The 15,675-nt window shown below is 36.9% G+C and overlaps 1 protein-coding gene and 1 pseudogene across 1 annotated transcript; both read right to left on the bottom strand.

The window, feature by feature from the left end:
• Positions 1-771: 771 nt before the first annotated feature.
• On the bottom strand, positions 772-2,689 carry LOC103435065 (polyphenol oxidase latent form, chloroplastic-like; annotated as a pseudogene).
• Positions 2,690-8,202: 5,513 nt separating this feature from the next.
• Positions 8,203-10,332, bottom strand: LOC103434748 (polyphenol oxidase latent form, chloroplastic). The gene has a single exon (XM_029103209.2). It carries the CDS (start codon positions 10,120-10,122, stop codon positions 8,359-8,361), a length of 1,764 nt encoding a protein of 587 aa, XP_028959042.2. The 5' UTR covers positions 10,123-10,332; the 3' UTR covers positions 8,203-8,358.
• Between the last annotated feature and the right edge of the window lie 5,343 nt (positions 10,333-15,675).

Genomic DNA, 15,675 nt, shown 5'->3' with positions numbered 1-15,675 from the left:
TCAACGCTTAAGTAATAATCAATCATCAACTTCCATGTCATTTAGTTTACAAAGTTTTGTCTTTGCAGAGTGGAGCAGCCACGACACGGAGTTTCTTGCCTTAGCTGGATTTTGATAGTGCCATCTCAACGGTATGTAGGCGACGGATGTGTCTACTCATCCGTCTACAAATTTAGTCTATCTAGTAATACCCTAAGCAAAAATGTGTACCTTGAGTTGAAAACGGGGCCTACAATTTTGATTGAAGCTTTTAATTAATTATAAAAGGTTAATATAAACAAAAAATGTGCACGTAATCAAATTATTATATAAAATCATAAAAACTTCAAATTTAAGAATTCTACTATAAGACGCTCCAATTGGAGGCAATATTCCTTTAAGAAGATAAAGATTTCAGTTAAGTACTTAAATGAGTACTTAAAGGTGAAGGTTAGAGTCCCTAAATAGTTATTTGTTATAAAATTTACCTTTCTTCCAAAAAAAAAAAAAAAAGAACTTTTTATGCTAGTCGCTACCACATATTTAGCTTTATTGTGGTTTTACCCCTACACTTTTTTGGCTTACATGTTTGTTATCTTTCTCTTTGCGCAAGAATTTGACTCAATTGTTAGTCCTCTCCATTATCACAAATAATAATAATAGTAAAGTAGTGTACTAGTTTTATAAACAATTTTACACACAATTACGGTCCATTAATTTTTCAAGAACTCTACCATCAATAATTCTGGAAAACTATGATTAAACTCCACCATCAATTCTTTATTCAATAAATAAACACACTGAAACACAATAGTGCTTTTATTCACGAGGAACACCAACCATCATCTGCCACGTAAGCAGTAGATGAGCATATTACGTACGTTTAAGATTAATTAGCTAGAAAACCACGATTAAGCCAACCCAACAACAACAACAAGAACAACAATAACATGAATACTCAGGTAGTATTAATAAGCTCAATGCTAAACCCTTCGATGGTGATTGGCCCCTTCCCAACTTTTGGCACCAAAGTCACCACCAAACTGATGTCTGTCTCCGCATCCCATTCCTCCAACAAGCTCGTAATGCTCAGCCGCAGGTTCATCTTAATATTTTTCTTATGCTTATGCGGCACGTGAACAAAACTCCCAGCAAACTCCGACTTGTCTTTCTCGGCTAGCGAGTCTGCGTCATTATTCACATACACGTCGAACTTCACAGTCTCATTCCAGGCAAACTCAATCCCTTTAATCACAAGCACCTCGTCATGCGCCTTCTTCTGGGCAGCTGTCCGCTTCATCGCAGACAGCCTCGTCACCTCGACGCTGATTGTATCCGACAGTGTAACAGGGAACGTTGTAGTAAGATCAGAAGATGAAACAGTGGCCTTTCTCTTATTTGTCGACTTATGAGCCGTCGGCTTCAACTCTAGCCACGGAATTGAGGCATTCTTGTCGTACACATACCCGAGTTTTTTCGTGTCAAGCGAGTCCCGAACCTTGACGCGCACGAGATTCTTTTTCTCGTCGTAGAACAAGAACTCTGTGTCCAACTAGTCAATCTTTTCTATGTCCGTACCCCCCAACTTATCTTTATATATAGACCACATGTGGTCCACGTTGGAATGGTTGGAGTAAAATAGCGGATCCCTCCCCGTAGAGTAAAAGGCCCTCATGTCTTCCTCGTTTGTCTGGGTTGGGTCGCTAGTCCAAAAGTGAATATTGTTATAAGGAATGCTCTCAATGTTTCTGGCGCCAAGGCTAGGGTCGTCCCCTGCGCTGTAGGGCTCTCCGTAGAAGAGTCTGTGAGAAGTGGCCTTCGACACCATTTGCTGGTACATCATTGTTAAGTTTTCTATGATTTGTGTCACGTCGTCAACGTCATCGTCGGTCCCGCTGTAATTCAAGTCCAGGAGCTTCGGGGGCTGATGTGCTGCATTTCTGTACTTGTCGTAGAGGGATGACGACGTATTAGTGAAAATCTCATGAATGTACATGCCAGCTGCCGCGTCCCAGTTCTAGAAGGGGATGGCGAACGTTGGGTCCCCAATGAGCTCGCCCATGATTTTCTCGTAGAAGTAGAGGTACTTACGATGGAACGGGAAGAAGAGCCAACAATAGTGAACTTGGATCTCCAAATCCAAATATCCGACTTGTGGGTATCCACCGTCATAGTAGGAGCAGTGTACCATGGCCTGTTGGGCGTGACTGCACGGGTCGTCGTCTGGAAGTGCCCGCATTAGCTCGACGGCCTTTTTGTATTTGGCCAAGTATTCAGGGTCATTTGCAACGTCCTGGGCAGCGGGCCTAGTGCAAAGTGGGCCTGAGTCAGTGAGTTCGAAGTCGATGATGGTCGTGGTGGTAGGTGGGCAACAATCGATGGTGGACCCGTCTGGCTTGTCGGCAGGGCCACACATGGTCAGGTCTGAGGCAGATACTGGTGTGGCAAAAGCAAATGGGTTTCATGCCACACCGTAGAAACCCCCGATGCTTAAACCTATTAGCATGTTCCTCCTGTCGAGTCTTGCTAGGCCCTAGTCTAGGTTATCATTGTCACCTTTTGTTGCTTTGCAGCGCACTCTGCTCGCAAGGGATTGTTTGGGTTTTCGTTGCAGTGAAGTCTAGGACTTGTTTAGGAATAAAGGAGAGCGGAAGATGGTGGTTATGGTGGATGGCAGGGCGGCCATTGTAGAAGTTGGTGGTAAGGGAGATGAAGCCGTGGTTGAATTGGTTTTCCTTTCCACTTTGCAATTAAGAAGGAAATGGGATTGCAATGTTTTTATAGTGGAAACTGGTGGGACGGCACACTAAAAATGTGCGTATGCATAATTAATGGTGAAGTAATGTTAGAGATATTAAATTTGCAAACTAAATGATATGTTATCAATAGTAAATGAGTATGTTTATCAACGCTTAAGTAATAATTCAATCATTAGTTTACAAATTTTATCTTCAAATTTAGTCTCCCAAGAATTTCAAAGTGTAATGCTAAAGAGATTAAATATATAAATAAAATTTGCAAACTAAATAATTTGTCACTAATAAAAATTAGCACGTCGCTTAAGTGATTACCCATCATCAACTTCTATTTGGAAAAGTAACCAAATTTTGGATCCCATATAGAATTATAGCCACCATTTTAGGTTTATGATAATTATAACCCAAAATTGATATAAAAGTACTAATATACCCTTTGATACACCTTTATAATTTTGTATCAAAATAAAAACACAAAAAATTGACAATTAAATCCCCTTTCTACTACAAGTTCAGAGACAAATGACATATCGAAATCAGATAATACAGAAGAGAAATGCCAAATGAAAGCTGATACAAAATTTGCAATGGACAAAAAGCAGCTAATAGGTAATGATCTTTTTTTTCATGCTTGCTAGATGCCCCAAACTTGTAAAAAACAAAAATTGCTAATGTAAACGAATCAATGTGTGTGGTGTGGGGCAGTAAATATATATATTGACATGATCTCCAAGTGATCTTAGCCATGAGTGTTCATGGCTTCCCAGACCATGCTCTTCGGGAGTGGATCCAACAAAAGATCATTTTTGAACGACAATAAATAAAATTTTCTTATCACACACAAATCAAAACGAGAAAATCCTTTTATTAACACAGTCTATTTTTTTTCTTTGGAACCAAAAAAAAAGAACTCAGTAAGACATTGGGATAATCTCATATTTGATTTGGGTTTTTTGGATTTGTTTTCAAACTCTCCTTATCTCTCAATTTCTATTTTAAAGGTATATTAGTATTTACATATCAATTTTTTGTTATAATTATCATAAATTTAAAAGAGTGGCTATAGTTCTATATGAAGTTCAAATTTTGATTATTTTTTCAAATTTCCCTATTATTTAGTTTATAAAATTTTACCTGCAAATTTATATCATTATTTAATTTCAAAAGTTAAAAAAGAAAAATACTTCTTTCACAAAAGTAAGAAAAAAGGTAGTGAACATGCATGAGTGCAGAGTGTAGGATTCGTTAATCTTTTCGCTGTCGATGAGGTCATGTTTTCTGTTCTTTTATCTCCAAAACCTAGAATATGCAGCGCACCTACTCCAGCACCAAACACGTTTGACAATTAAATATTATAATGTTATATTTTCTTTCGACCGAGGAAGAAATATTACCTCTTACTTTCTTTATCATATTTACGAATTAAATATATTAGAACTTAACTACGAGATAGTGATTCAGTTGTAAATAGAGGATTATGAAATTTTTTTAAAACTAAAAGCTGAAGGTCTCAAATTCGAAATCCGTTGCTGGAGTGAAAGTCAAACTTGTAGGCCTAAGGAAGCTGAAATGCCTCTATGAGTATTCCTGACTTCAAAAAAAGATGGATAGTCGTACTTTACCACCGGTTGTTCCTTTTTAAAAATAAAAAAAAATATTGGAACTTCACATTAATAATTGGATATTGCATAGATCATATCTTTTGAGAGAGGTGGCAATTTTGTACTAGACAAACAATGTTTATCTGTGACGTTTACAAACCATATGATTAAAGAGCTGTGGATCCCAGCTTGGCTGGTAATTAAAACATGAGTGCAACTTTGCAAGAGGTAATAAAGTTACACTTGTATGTGGTTCAAACGTCAGTATTATTATTTTAAGAAGTATACCATACATCTTAACAAGAGCGTAATTAGTGATGTGATCCTTCCTCTCCTAACCTTGTTGTTTTTCCTTCGTTGCTTTGGTTAATGCTAGGGGTGAGTGACGTTTGGTGAGGTATGCTCGTGGGAGGTTTGGTGGGTTTTGATCCGAAATATATCAAGGATTTGGAGTTACTTGTAAGTGTGTGTGTATATATATATTTATTTATGTACGTACAATTATTTTTTCAGATGGCTTATCTACTTGTCTTTTTATTTGGCCACCGTTCGGATTCTGAAGCAGCCCTGGCCAGTGATCAGGGCAAATCTTGGCAAGGATCAAAGTGGGCACGTGCCTCCTCAAGTTTTGGTCTTAAAAAATTGTCTGAGCAAGAATCAAAAGTCTGCTTAATTATATTCACCTCCCGCCGCTCAAATTGGACTACAATAAATAATAATCAATACACGACAGCAACTACTAAGGGCTGGTTTGGTATTGTTGTGCTTTGAAAAAAAGCTGCTGTGAGAATAAGCGGCTGTGAAATAAATCAGCAGAGTGTTTGGTAAACTTTTTTGTAAAAGGGTTTTTGGAAAAAAAAGCAGTCTAATAGTGGGTCTTTTCATTAAAGAAGCCCTGTAGCTCCGTGTGCTTTGAAAAAAAACCAATTTTCCAAAGCTGCAAATAACAGCTTCATCTTTTTCCTTTGATTTCAGCTTATTCTCACAGCAGCTTCCAAAATAAGCCTTTTTTTTCAGTTTACCAAACACCTAAAACCCTCACAGCTTTTTTTCATGGGTGTTTTTTTTTAAGCACCTCACTCCCAAACTAGGTCTAACTCTATCACTCGCTTCTCATTCAGGCAGATATGTATAACATAAAAATGTTTAGTTGTAGAGTTATTTATGACAGCTCACGAAGAAAAATTTCTTCCTTCTATACATCTAATGAATTTGACCTACTAACCCTATACCTATACAATTTATCTATTTTTCACCATAAAAATATTGATCTTAAAAATACAATTAAAATAACACAAAGGGTGACGATGAACACTAAGTACACAAATAGGTATATGGGCAGCTGGCCAAGTGCTCAACAAAATGCCTTACTTAAATTGAAAAAATATTGGCATTGTGTGTGCTCTTTTTGGAATTCCAAGAGGGTCTGTATCCACCATTGCTCAGTTGTGTCCCCATTAAATAACTTTCTATCTTTGCCCCTACCCCTAGTGGTAAACAAATACAAGCTACAACATCGTGCGTAAGAAATTCTTTGGGAAGAAACAAATAAGGAGACATATTTGTGTATATAAAATATTTGTCATATAATATTCAATGTGTTACTATGGTTGGACAACGTGACAGGGTTCTAGATACAACCGAATATTAAACAGATACACGTTCTATAATTGGAGTAAAATGATAATATCATTTTGCGGGAACTGCAAAATTCCCTTAAAATAAAGGGAGAGAGAAATAGACAACAAACAAAAGAGCAAGTAGAAGGGGTACATATGGATTAAATCGACGGTCTTGATTCCTTTTGCTGCTAATTAGGATTTATCATCATAAAATCATATGTTAGTGGGTAAGTGATTTATTGTCACCTCATATTAAAATTAAATTAAACAACCCTAAACTCTAAGGTACTATGTCCTACCTTTAACGCTCAGATAACAAATCATCTTGTGAAATCAAAATAGTAATATAATAAATCAAGTAGTTTTACAAAGTTGCACCATCCTAATATTATTATAAGCAAGCATCATTGATTGTAACGAAAGACCACATGCATCAATTGATCAGCTAATACATTAATAATCACACAACAAAAGCGTATCGATCTGCGAGATCTATCAATTAAAGAAAAGAGACTTTCATTGTTAACAAGGTCAACAGTTTTCGAACCCTATGCATAAAATAATATCCTGCATTTTATATAATAAGGTCATAGTCCATCTAGTACCCTTATATATAAGAAGTTTAGCTATATTTTATATTGTCAATTAATTTTATAATTAAATTTTAATTTTCTTTGTAATATTAAAGATATGTTTAGGCATGTGTGAAGTCGAATAGTTGCGTGCTTCGTTGTCCAAGTTTTAGACTTAAAATTTCTAATTAATTTTAGAGAACTTTAACGAAAAGTTTCCGCTACTATTTACTTTAACGAAAAACCACATTTTTACATTAAAAAGTTAATCCTACTACTATTCACTTTATTCTTTATTTTATCCTTATTGTTAAAACTTAAAGTTTTCAAACTCTTTTTATTAGTTTTTCTTTAATTTTATTGTGTAATTTCAATTTTTACTATATTAATTAAAAACAAATTACGATCATATAGTAAACAAGAATAATCAAGCACGTGATGTGTGTATTTGTATGCACACAAATCTCGGTAAACTAAAATACTTACATTACTTTACCAGATTGTCATAATTCAACTTTTCCTACATTCAAACAATAAAATGATTGCCATGACCTGAAATTCTAGTGGGTTGAAAAATAATTAAACCGCGCTTAAAAGTAGGGCACAACTATGTCTGGACTCGTGGGAGATTTACAAGTCTTAAGAGGTTGAGGTCAAATGAGGAAGAAACATACGAAAAGAAATGATTTACCAAATAATAACTAGCAAGCAACTGTAAATTAAGTATTTGATCCAAGTCATATGCAGACCAGCTGGTTGTCACATGGATGAAATGAAAGATATGGATTTGGATTCCAGATTCAAATTGTGAGAATAGTAGGAATCTTCGTATCTTAACTGTTTATCGTAAATCGTGCGGTTAGAAATTATTTTATTTAAAATTAAAAACAAATAGTATTTAACGAAAACTGACCGTATAATATACAATAAACAATCATAATGTGGAGATTCTAAGATAGAATCCGGATAAAATCCTCATCCGAAGGATATATATTACTAGGTTCTATCACGGAGACCACAAAATAATCCACGAATTACTTTTATCAATCGAAATAGTGGGAGAGTTTGAGCGTTATTGGGTGGTGGCAAACAACTAATTAATTACATGTAATTATCAATTAAAAATCAGCCAACAACCTTTGTGTTATTGTGGCAAATAACTAATTAATTACGTGTAATTTGTCTCACTTACTCAATTTATTGGTATGTGACAAACTATTCTCGTGTGATACGTAATCCCCCTTTCCCATCCACAAGTCACACTATCACATTTATTTGTACGTCGGTTGGAGGAGTTGGACCCAACAACGTTTGTCATGAATCATGACTCATGAATGCAGGGGTTTTCTTAGTCAAAATTCACGAACCATATCACTCCCATGTCAACATCATTAAGAGAAGGAGAATCCCTCAAATTAAAAGAAAAAGTTAACAATCTATAGGATGAGTTTTTTTTTTCTTTTAAAAACAATTGTGAATTTCATACTAAATAAGTTTTTGAATGTTAAAGAAAATTATTCTTAAGACATATTTTTAAGAAATGTTTTGTACAATGATGAATTTTTTTGAATGAGATACCAAACATGCTCTTAATTTTTTGAGAACTCTACCATCAATAATTCTAGAAAATTATGATTAAACTCTATCTACCATCAATTCTTTATTCAATAAATAAACACACCGAAACACATAGTGCTTTTATTCACGAGGAACACCAACCGTCATTTGCCACATAAGTAGTAGATGAGCACATTACATTCAAGATTACTTGGCTAGAAAAACACGAATAAGCCAACCCAACAAGGACAACAATAACATTAAATAATACTTAGGTAGTATTAATGAGCTCAATGCTAAACCCTCCGATGGTGATTGGCCCCTTCCCAACTTTTGGCACCAAAGTCACCACTAAACTGCTGTCTGTCTCCGCATCCAACTCCTCCAACAAGCTTGTAATGCTCAGCCGCAGGTTCGTCTTAATATTTTTCTTATGCTTATGCGGCACGTGAACAAAACTCCCAGCAAACTCCGACTTGTCTTTCCCGGCCAGTGAGTCCGCGTCATCGTTCACATACACGTCGAACTTCACAGTCTCATTCCCGGCAAACTCAATCCCCTTAATCACCAGCACCTCGTCCTGCGCCTTCTTCTGGGCAGTTGTCCGCTTCGTCGCAGATGGCCTCGTCACCTCGACGCTGATTGTATCCGACAGTGTAGCAGGGAACGTTGTAGTAAGATCAGAAGATGAAACTGCGGCCTTTCTCTTATTCGTCGACTTACGAGTTGTCGGCTTCGATTTCAGCCACGGGATCGGGACTTTCTCATCGTACACGTACCCGAGTTTTTTCGTGTCGAGCGAGTCACAAACCTTGACGCGCACAAGATTCTTTTTCTCGTCGTAGAACAAAAACTCCGTGTCCAACCAGTCAGTCTTTTCTATGTCCGTACCTCCCAACTTATCTTTATATATAGACCACATGCGGTCGACGTTGGAATGGTGGGAGTAAAACAGCGGATCCCTCCCCGAAGAGTAAAAGGCCCCCATGTCCTCCCCATTTGTCTGGGTTGGGTCGCCAGTCCAAAAGTGAATATTGTTATGGGGAATGCTCTCAATGTTTCCGGCACCAGGACTTGGGTCGTCCCCTGCGCTGTAGGGCTCTCCAAAAAAGAGTCTGTGAGAAGTGGCCTTTGACACCATCTGCTGGTACATTGTTGTTAAGTTCTCTTTGATTCGTGTTGCGTCGTCGACGTTATCGTCGGTCCCGCTGTAATTAAAGTCTAAGAGCTTCGGGGGCTGATGCGCTGCATTTCTATACTGGTCGTAGAGGGATGACGACGTATCAGTGAAAATCTCAGGAATGTACATTCCAGCTGGTGCGTCCCAGTTCCAGAAGGGGAGGGCGAAGGTTGGGTCCCCAATGAGCTCCCCCATGATTTTCTCGTAGAAGTAGAGGTACCAACGATGGAACGGGAAGAAGAGCCAACAGTAGTGAACTTGGATCTCCAAATCCGAGTATCCGACTTGTGGGTATCCACCATCGCAGTAAGAGCAGTGGACTTTGGCCTGTTGGGCGAAACTGCGCGGGTCGTCGTCTGGAAGTGCCCGCATCAGCTCGATGGCCTTTTTGTATTTGGCCAAGTATGCAGGGTTTTTTGCAACGTCCTGGGCAGCGAGCCTAGTGCGGAGTGGGCCTCGGTCAGGGAGTTTGAAGTCGATGATGGTCGTCGTGGTGGGTGGGCAACAATCGATGGTGGACCCGTCTGGCTTGTCGGCAGGACCACACGTGGTCAGATCTGGGGCGGATACCGGTGCTGCAAAAGCAAATGGGTTTCCTGCTGCACCGTAGAGACCCCCAGCGCCTAAACCTATCAGCATGTTCCTCCTGTCGAGTCTTGCTAGGCCCTGGTCTAGGTTTTCATTGTCACCTTTTGTTGCTTTACAGCGCACTCTGCCTGCAAGGCATTGTTTGGGTTTTCGTTGCAATGAAGTCTGGTACTTGTTTGGGAATAAAGGAGAGCGGAAGGGGGTGGTTGTGGTGGTGGAGTGCACGGCGGCCATTGTAGAAGTTGATGGTAAAGGAGATGAAGCCATGGCTGAATTAGTTTTCCTTTCCACTCTGCAATTCAGAAGGAAAGGGGAGTATGATGTTTTTATAGTGGAAACCAGAGGGACCGCACACTAAAAATGTGTATGCATAATTAATATTGGAGCACCTACTCCATTACCACTCATTGAGTACGCATAAAAATGAATGAGAGAGAGAGAGAGAGAGAGAGAGAGAGAGAGAGAGAGAGAGATAATTCCAAGAAATATGATGCTTGAATAATTGGGTGGGAGAAACACGTTTAACAATTAAATATTATAATGTTATATTTTTTTTTGACCAAGGAAAAAAACCTACATGACCCTAGATTCTTTTGATGAGAATTCTGAATCGTAAATCATTTTCGTTCATCGTATATCGTGCGGTCAGTTTTTGTCAGGTACTATTTGTATTTAAAATAATTTATGATTATATGATATACAATGAACGAATATAATTCACAGTTCTTTAAAATCCTCATAAAAAGGATTCAACGTCCGAATTCGGAAAAAAATATTACCTCTTATTTTCTTTATCACATTTACGAAATGAATATATTGGAACTTCATGTTAATAATTGGATATTACATAAATCATATCTCTTGCGAAAGGTGACAATTTTGTACTGGAGAAACGATGTTTATGTGTCACATCTACAAACCATACGTTTAAAGAGTTGTGGACCCCAGCTTGGCTGCTAATTAAAACATGAGTGCAACTTTGTTCATCTCTAAAATGGGGTGATGTTCACTCTTACTTACCGTTAAATTAGTTTAGTTTAATTGATTTAAAATATGAATTTTAAAATTTAAACTAATTTAACAATAATTAATAAGGTTGAGCTTCACTCTTACTTTAAAATAGGAGACTGAGCATCACCCTCACTTAGGTAAGAAACTTGCACTTGTATGTGGTTCAAATGTCGGTATTATTATTTTAAGAAGTCTACCCTACATCTTAACAAGAGCGTGATTAGTGATGTGATCCTTCCTCTCCTAACCTTGTTGTTTTTCCTTCGTTGCTTTGGTTAATGCTAGGGGTGAGCGACGTTTGGTGAGGTATGCTCGTGGGACGTTTGGTGAGTTTTGATCCGAAATATATCAAGGATTTGGAGTTACTTGTGTGCTATGTGTGTGTATGTATATATTTATTTATTTATGTACGTACAATTATTTTTTCAGATGGCTTATCTACTTGTATTTTTATTGAAGGCAGATTCTCTGCCCTTTCATTTTCTATATTCTTCTGTTTTGTATAGTTACGGTTAAGTAACGTCATTATTTTATATTATTTTTTATATATATAATAAGATAAAAATAAATAATAATATAAAATATTAACGTGACTTAACTGTGATCATATAAACAAAAAGGCACAGAATGACACAAGAAATGAGAGGGCAGAGAATCTGCCTTCTTTTTTTATTTGGCCATCGATCTGAAGCGGCCCTGCCAGTGATGAGGGTCAAATCTTGGCAAGGATCAAAGTGGGCACGTGCCTCCTCAAGTTTTGGTCTAAAAAAATTGGTCTGAGCAGGAATCAAAATATTGATCTTAAATATATAATTAAAATAACACGAAATATTGGCAGCTGGTCAAGTGCTCAATAAAATGTCTTATTTAAATTGAAAAAAAAAGAAGGAATTTTAATAAAATACTCTTGATACTATTTACTTTTAATGAAAAATCACATTTTTATCTTTAACTGTTACTATTTATTATACCATTAAAAATGATTTTTCGTTAAAAGATAATTTTTTTTTACTTTTCGTTAATTTTCCTAAAAATAAAATTGACATTGCGTGTGCTTTTTAGGAATTCGAAGAGAGTATGCATCCGCCATTGATAATCATCAACTTTATAATGTTTAAATAACGGCTCACGCTTTTTTCTCCTAGTTGTGGTGCCCTTCCATGCCCTCTTATTTTTTACGGTCACGGTTAAGCTACGTCAACATTTTATATTAATTTTTTAATAAAGATAATAAGACAAAAAACAATAAAAATATAAAATATTAACGTAACTTTATCGTGACAGTACAAATAAAAAGGCATGGAAGGACACCACAACCAGGAGGGCAGTCAATCTGCCTCCATTGGTAATACCATTTCATGGGAACAGCAAAATTCCCTTCCAAAAAAGGGAGAGAGAAATAGACAACAAACAAAATAGCAAGCAGAGGGGTACATATGGATTAAGTCGACGGTCTACATTCCTTTTGCTGCTGTTAGGATTTATCATCCTAAAACCATATGTTAGTGGGTGAGTGATTTATTATCACCTCATATTAAAATTAAATTAAACAATCCTAAACTCTAAGGTACTATGTCTTGCCTCTAACGCTCTGGATAACAAATCATCGTGTGAAATCAAAATAATAATATAATAAATCAAGTAGTATTACAAAGTTGTGCCAGCCTAATATTATTTTAAACAAGCATCATTGATTGTAACGAAGGACCACATGCATCAATTGATCAGCTAATACGTTAATAATCACACAACAAAAGTGTATCAATCTGCGAGATCCATCAATTAAGGAAAAGAGACTTTCATTGTTAACAAGGTCAACAGTTTTCGAACCTTATGCATAAAATATATGCCCTGCATTTTATATAAAAGGTCATAGTCCATCGAGTATCCTTTTACTTTTGTTTAACCTATCCTAAATACATACAGTAATATGATGCTAGGAGAGAATCTTAACGGGAAAAAAATATTGTATGCGCTTCTATATAAAAAGTTCAGCTACATTTTATATTGTGAATTAATTTTATGGTTAAATTTTAATTTTCTTCTTGATATTAAAGATATTTTTAGGCATGTGTGAACCTGAATAGTTGCGTGCTTCGTTGTCCAAGTTTTAGACTTAAAATTCCCAATTAATTTTATTGTGTAATTTCAATTTTTACTATATTAATTAAAAACAAATTACGATCATATAGTAAACTGAAATAATCAAACACGTGATGTGTGGTTGTAACTTTGTATGCACACATATCTCGGAAAACTATAATATTTATATTACTTTACCAGATTGTCATATTTCAACTTTTCCTACATTCAAACAATAAAATAATGGAAACTTTAACGAAAAGCTCCCGGTACTGTTCATTTTAACGAAAAACCACATTTTTACATTAAAAAGTCAATCCTGGTACTATTCACTTTACCCTTTATTTTGTCCTTATCATTAAAATTCAAAGTTTTCAAGCCATTTTCATTAGTTTTCCTTAAAATAATTGCCATGACCTGAAATTCTAATGGGTTGAAAAATAATTTAACCGCGCTTAAAAGTAGGGCACAACTATGTCGGGACTCGTGGGAGATTTACAAGTTTAAGAGGTTGAGGTCAAATGAGGAAGAATCATACGAAAAGAAATTATTTGCCAAATAATAACTAGCTAGGAACTGTAAATTAAGTATTTGGTCCAAGTCATATGCAGACCAGCTGGTTCTCACGTGGATGAAAGATATGGATTTGGATTCCATCGCATTCAAAGTGTGGGAATTTTAGAAATTCTCACATCTTAACTATTTATTGTATATCGTGCAATTATAAATTATTTTGTTTAAAATTAAACACAAATAAGATCTAACGAAAACTAATTGTATGATGTATAATGAACGATCACAATGTAAGAATTTTAAGATTTCTCATAAAAAATAAATAAATAAAAAGATTCTTATCCGAAGGATATATATTACTAGGTACTGTCACGGGGACCACAAAACAATCCACGAATTACTTTTATCAATCGAAATAGTGGGAGAGTATGAGTGTTATCGGGTGGTGGCAAACAACTAATTAATTACATGTAATTATCAATTAAAAATCAGCCAACAAACTTTGTGTTATTGTGGCAAATAACTAATTAATTAAATGTAATTTATCTTACTCACTCAATTAATTGGTATGTGACAAACTATTCTCATCCACAAGTCCCACCATCACTTTTATTTGTCTGTCGGTTGGTGGAGTTGGACCCGGCAACGTTTGCTGGGGTTTTCTTAGTCAAAGATTCCATACCACTCCGATGTCAACAATCATTAAGACAAGGGCAACCACTCCGATGTCAAATCATTCAGCGAAGGGCAACCACTCCGATGTCAACATCACTCCGAACATCATTAAGAGAAGGGCAACCACTCCGATGTTAACATCATTAAGGGATGCCGACTCCGATGTCAACCTGAATAAGAGCAACTCCAGCCTTGCTGGTTGCTCGGGCGTCAGGCGAGGAGAAAGGGCCCTCGGGCCGGTGGGAGCAAATCCAGCGGGGAAGGGCCCGAGTGAGGGTGGGAGGTCGAGCGAAGGGGGGGTGGGGAGTCGACGGGCCTGTGGCCCGAGGGTTTTGTATTTTTTTATTTTTTTTGTGTTAGAGAGAGAGAGATAGCTTTTGTAATTTTTTTATTATTTAAACAAACATAAAAAACTATTATTTTTATTGCTTATTGCCAGGGGAGGGTTCTAAGGGTGGAGATGTAAATGGCAATTACTGTTCATTAATGGTAATTACTATTCATTTAAGGCAGTTATTGTTCAATAGGGTGGATTGAATAGTGGATTGCCAGGGGACAGGGCTCCATGGGTGGAGTTGCTCTAAGAGAAGGAGAATCCCTAAAATAGGGGGGGGGGGAGGGGGGTGGTTTTCCAGAACTGTCCCTGGTCTCGGCCAATGGGACAGCGCATGTGCTTGCGTCGGTTGATTTTTCAGAGATGAATGAATCTGTTTGAGTCGATCAGCCCTGTTTTTGTTGATTTATGTTTTGAACAATGATGATCTTCCGTGTCCGTATTAATTTAGCTGTGATGATGTTTGGGGTGATGCTTTCACTTGGTGCAAGTGTCTTGACCCTTGAGGTTGCATTCCCTTTCACAGCTTTTGTCCTGGTCTGTCTTTCTTGGTGTTTGCCTCTTTGTAGGCTTTCCTGTAGCTTCTTGGCTTCTTAGCCTGGAATGAATTTCCTTGTTCTTCAACAAAAAAAAAAAAAAAAAGTTAGCAAAAGAAGAAAAAGTTTGGCTTCCCATACGAGCTACATCAAATGGTGAAACGCATCTTCCAGGACAACCTAAAATCACAACAGTTTCTTAACTTTTTGATGTGGATCAACCCTTTACATACTCACAGACTCTCTCATGTTCAGTGACATTCAAAACAAACATGTAGTTCAATTAACTCTCATACTGCGATAGAAGAATTAAACATGTGATTCAACCGACTTTGATACTTTAAAGAAAATTGAGATTTTATGCACTATGTAACAAATTAACAAAGTTTATTAACCTTACGATATGGACCAACACTCCACATTTTTACAAAATATACTATGTACATATCATGAGACCAATTTTAGCCTACCCTGCCAAATAACAACTTTATCTTGTTCTCATTCTCGGTGATGCTCTGAAGAGTATGAAGTTGAAAAGATTGAGTGTTTGTCATGGCAGCAACTTATTATGCACATGGAAACAGAACCTGATGCGCCCTGTGAAGGAGCAACGAAGAACCCACCCCTACTAAAACCCACCGTTCGTCAGAACCGCAACTATCAAATTAA

The sequence above is a fragment of the Malus domestica genome, chromosome 05 (genome assembly GCF_042453785.1).
Source record: "Malus domestica chromosome 05, GDT2T_hap1".
Taxonomy (NCBI): Eukaryota; Viridiplantae; Streptophyta; class Magnoliopsida; order Rosales; family Rosaceae; genus Malus; species Malus domestica.
The sequence above is the reverse complement of the archived record's forward strand: the minus strand, read 5'-3'. Positions and strand labels throughout refer to the sequence as shown.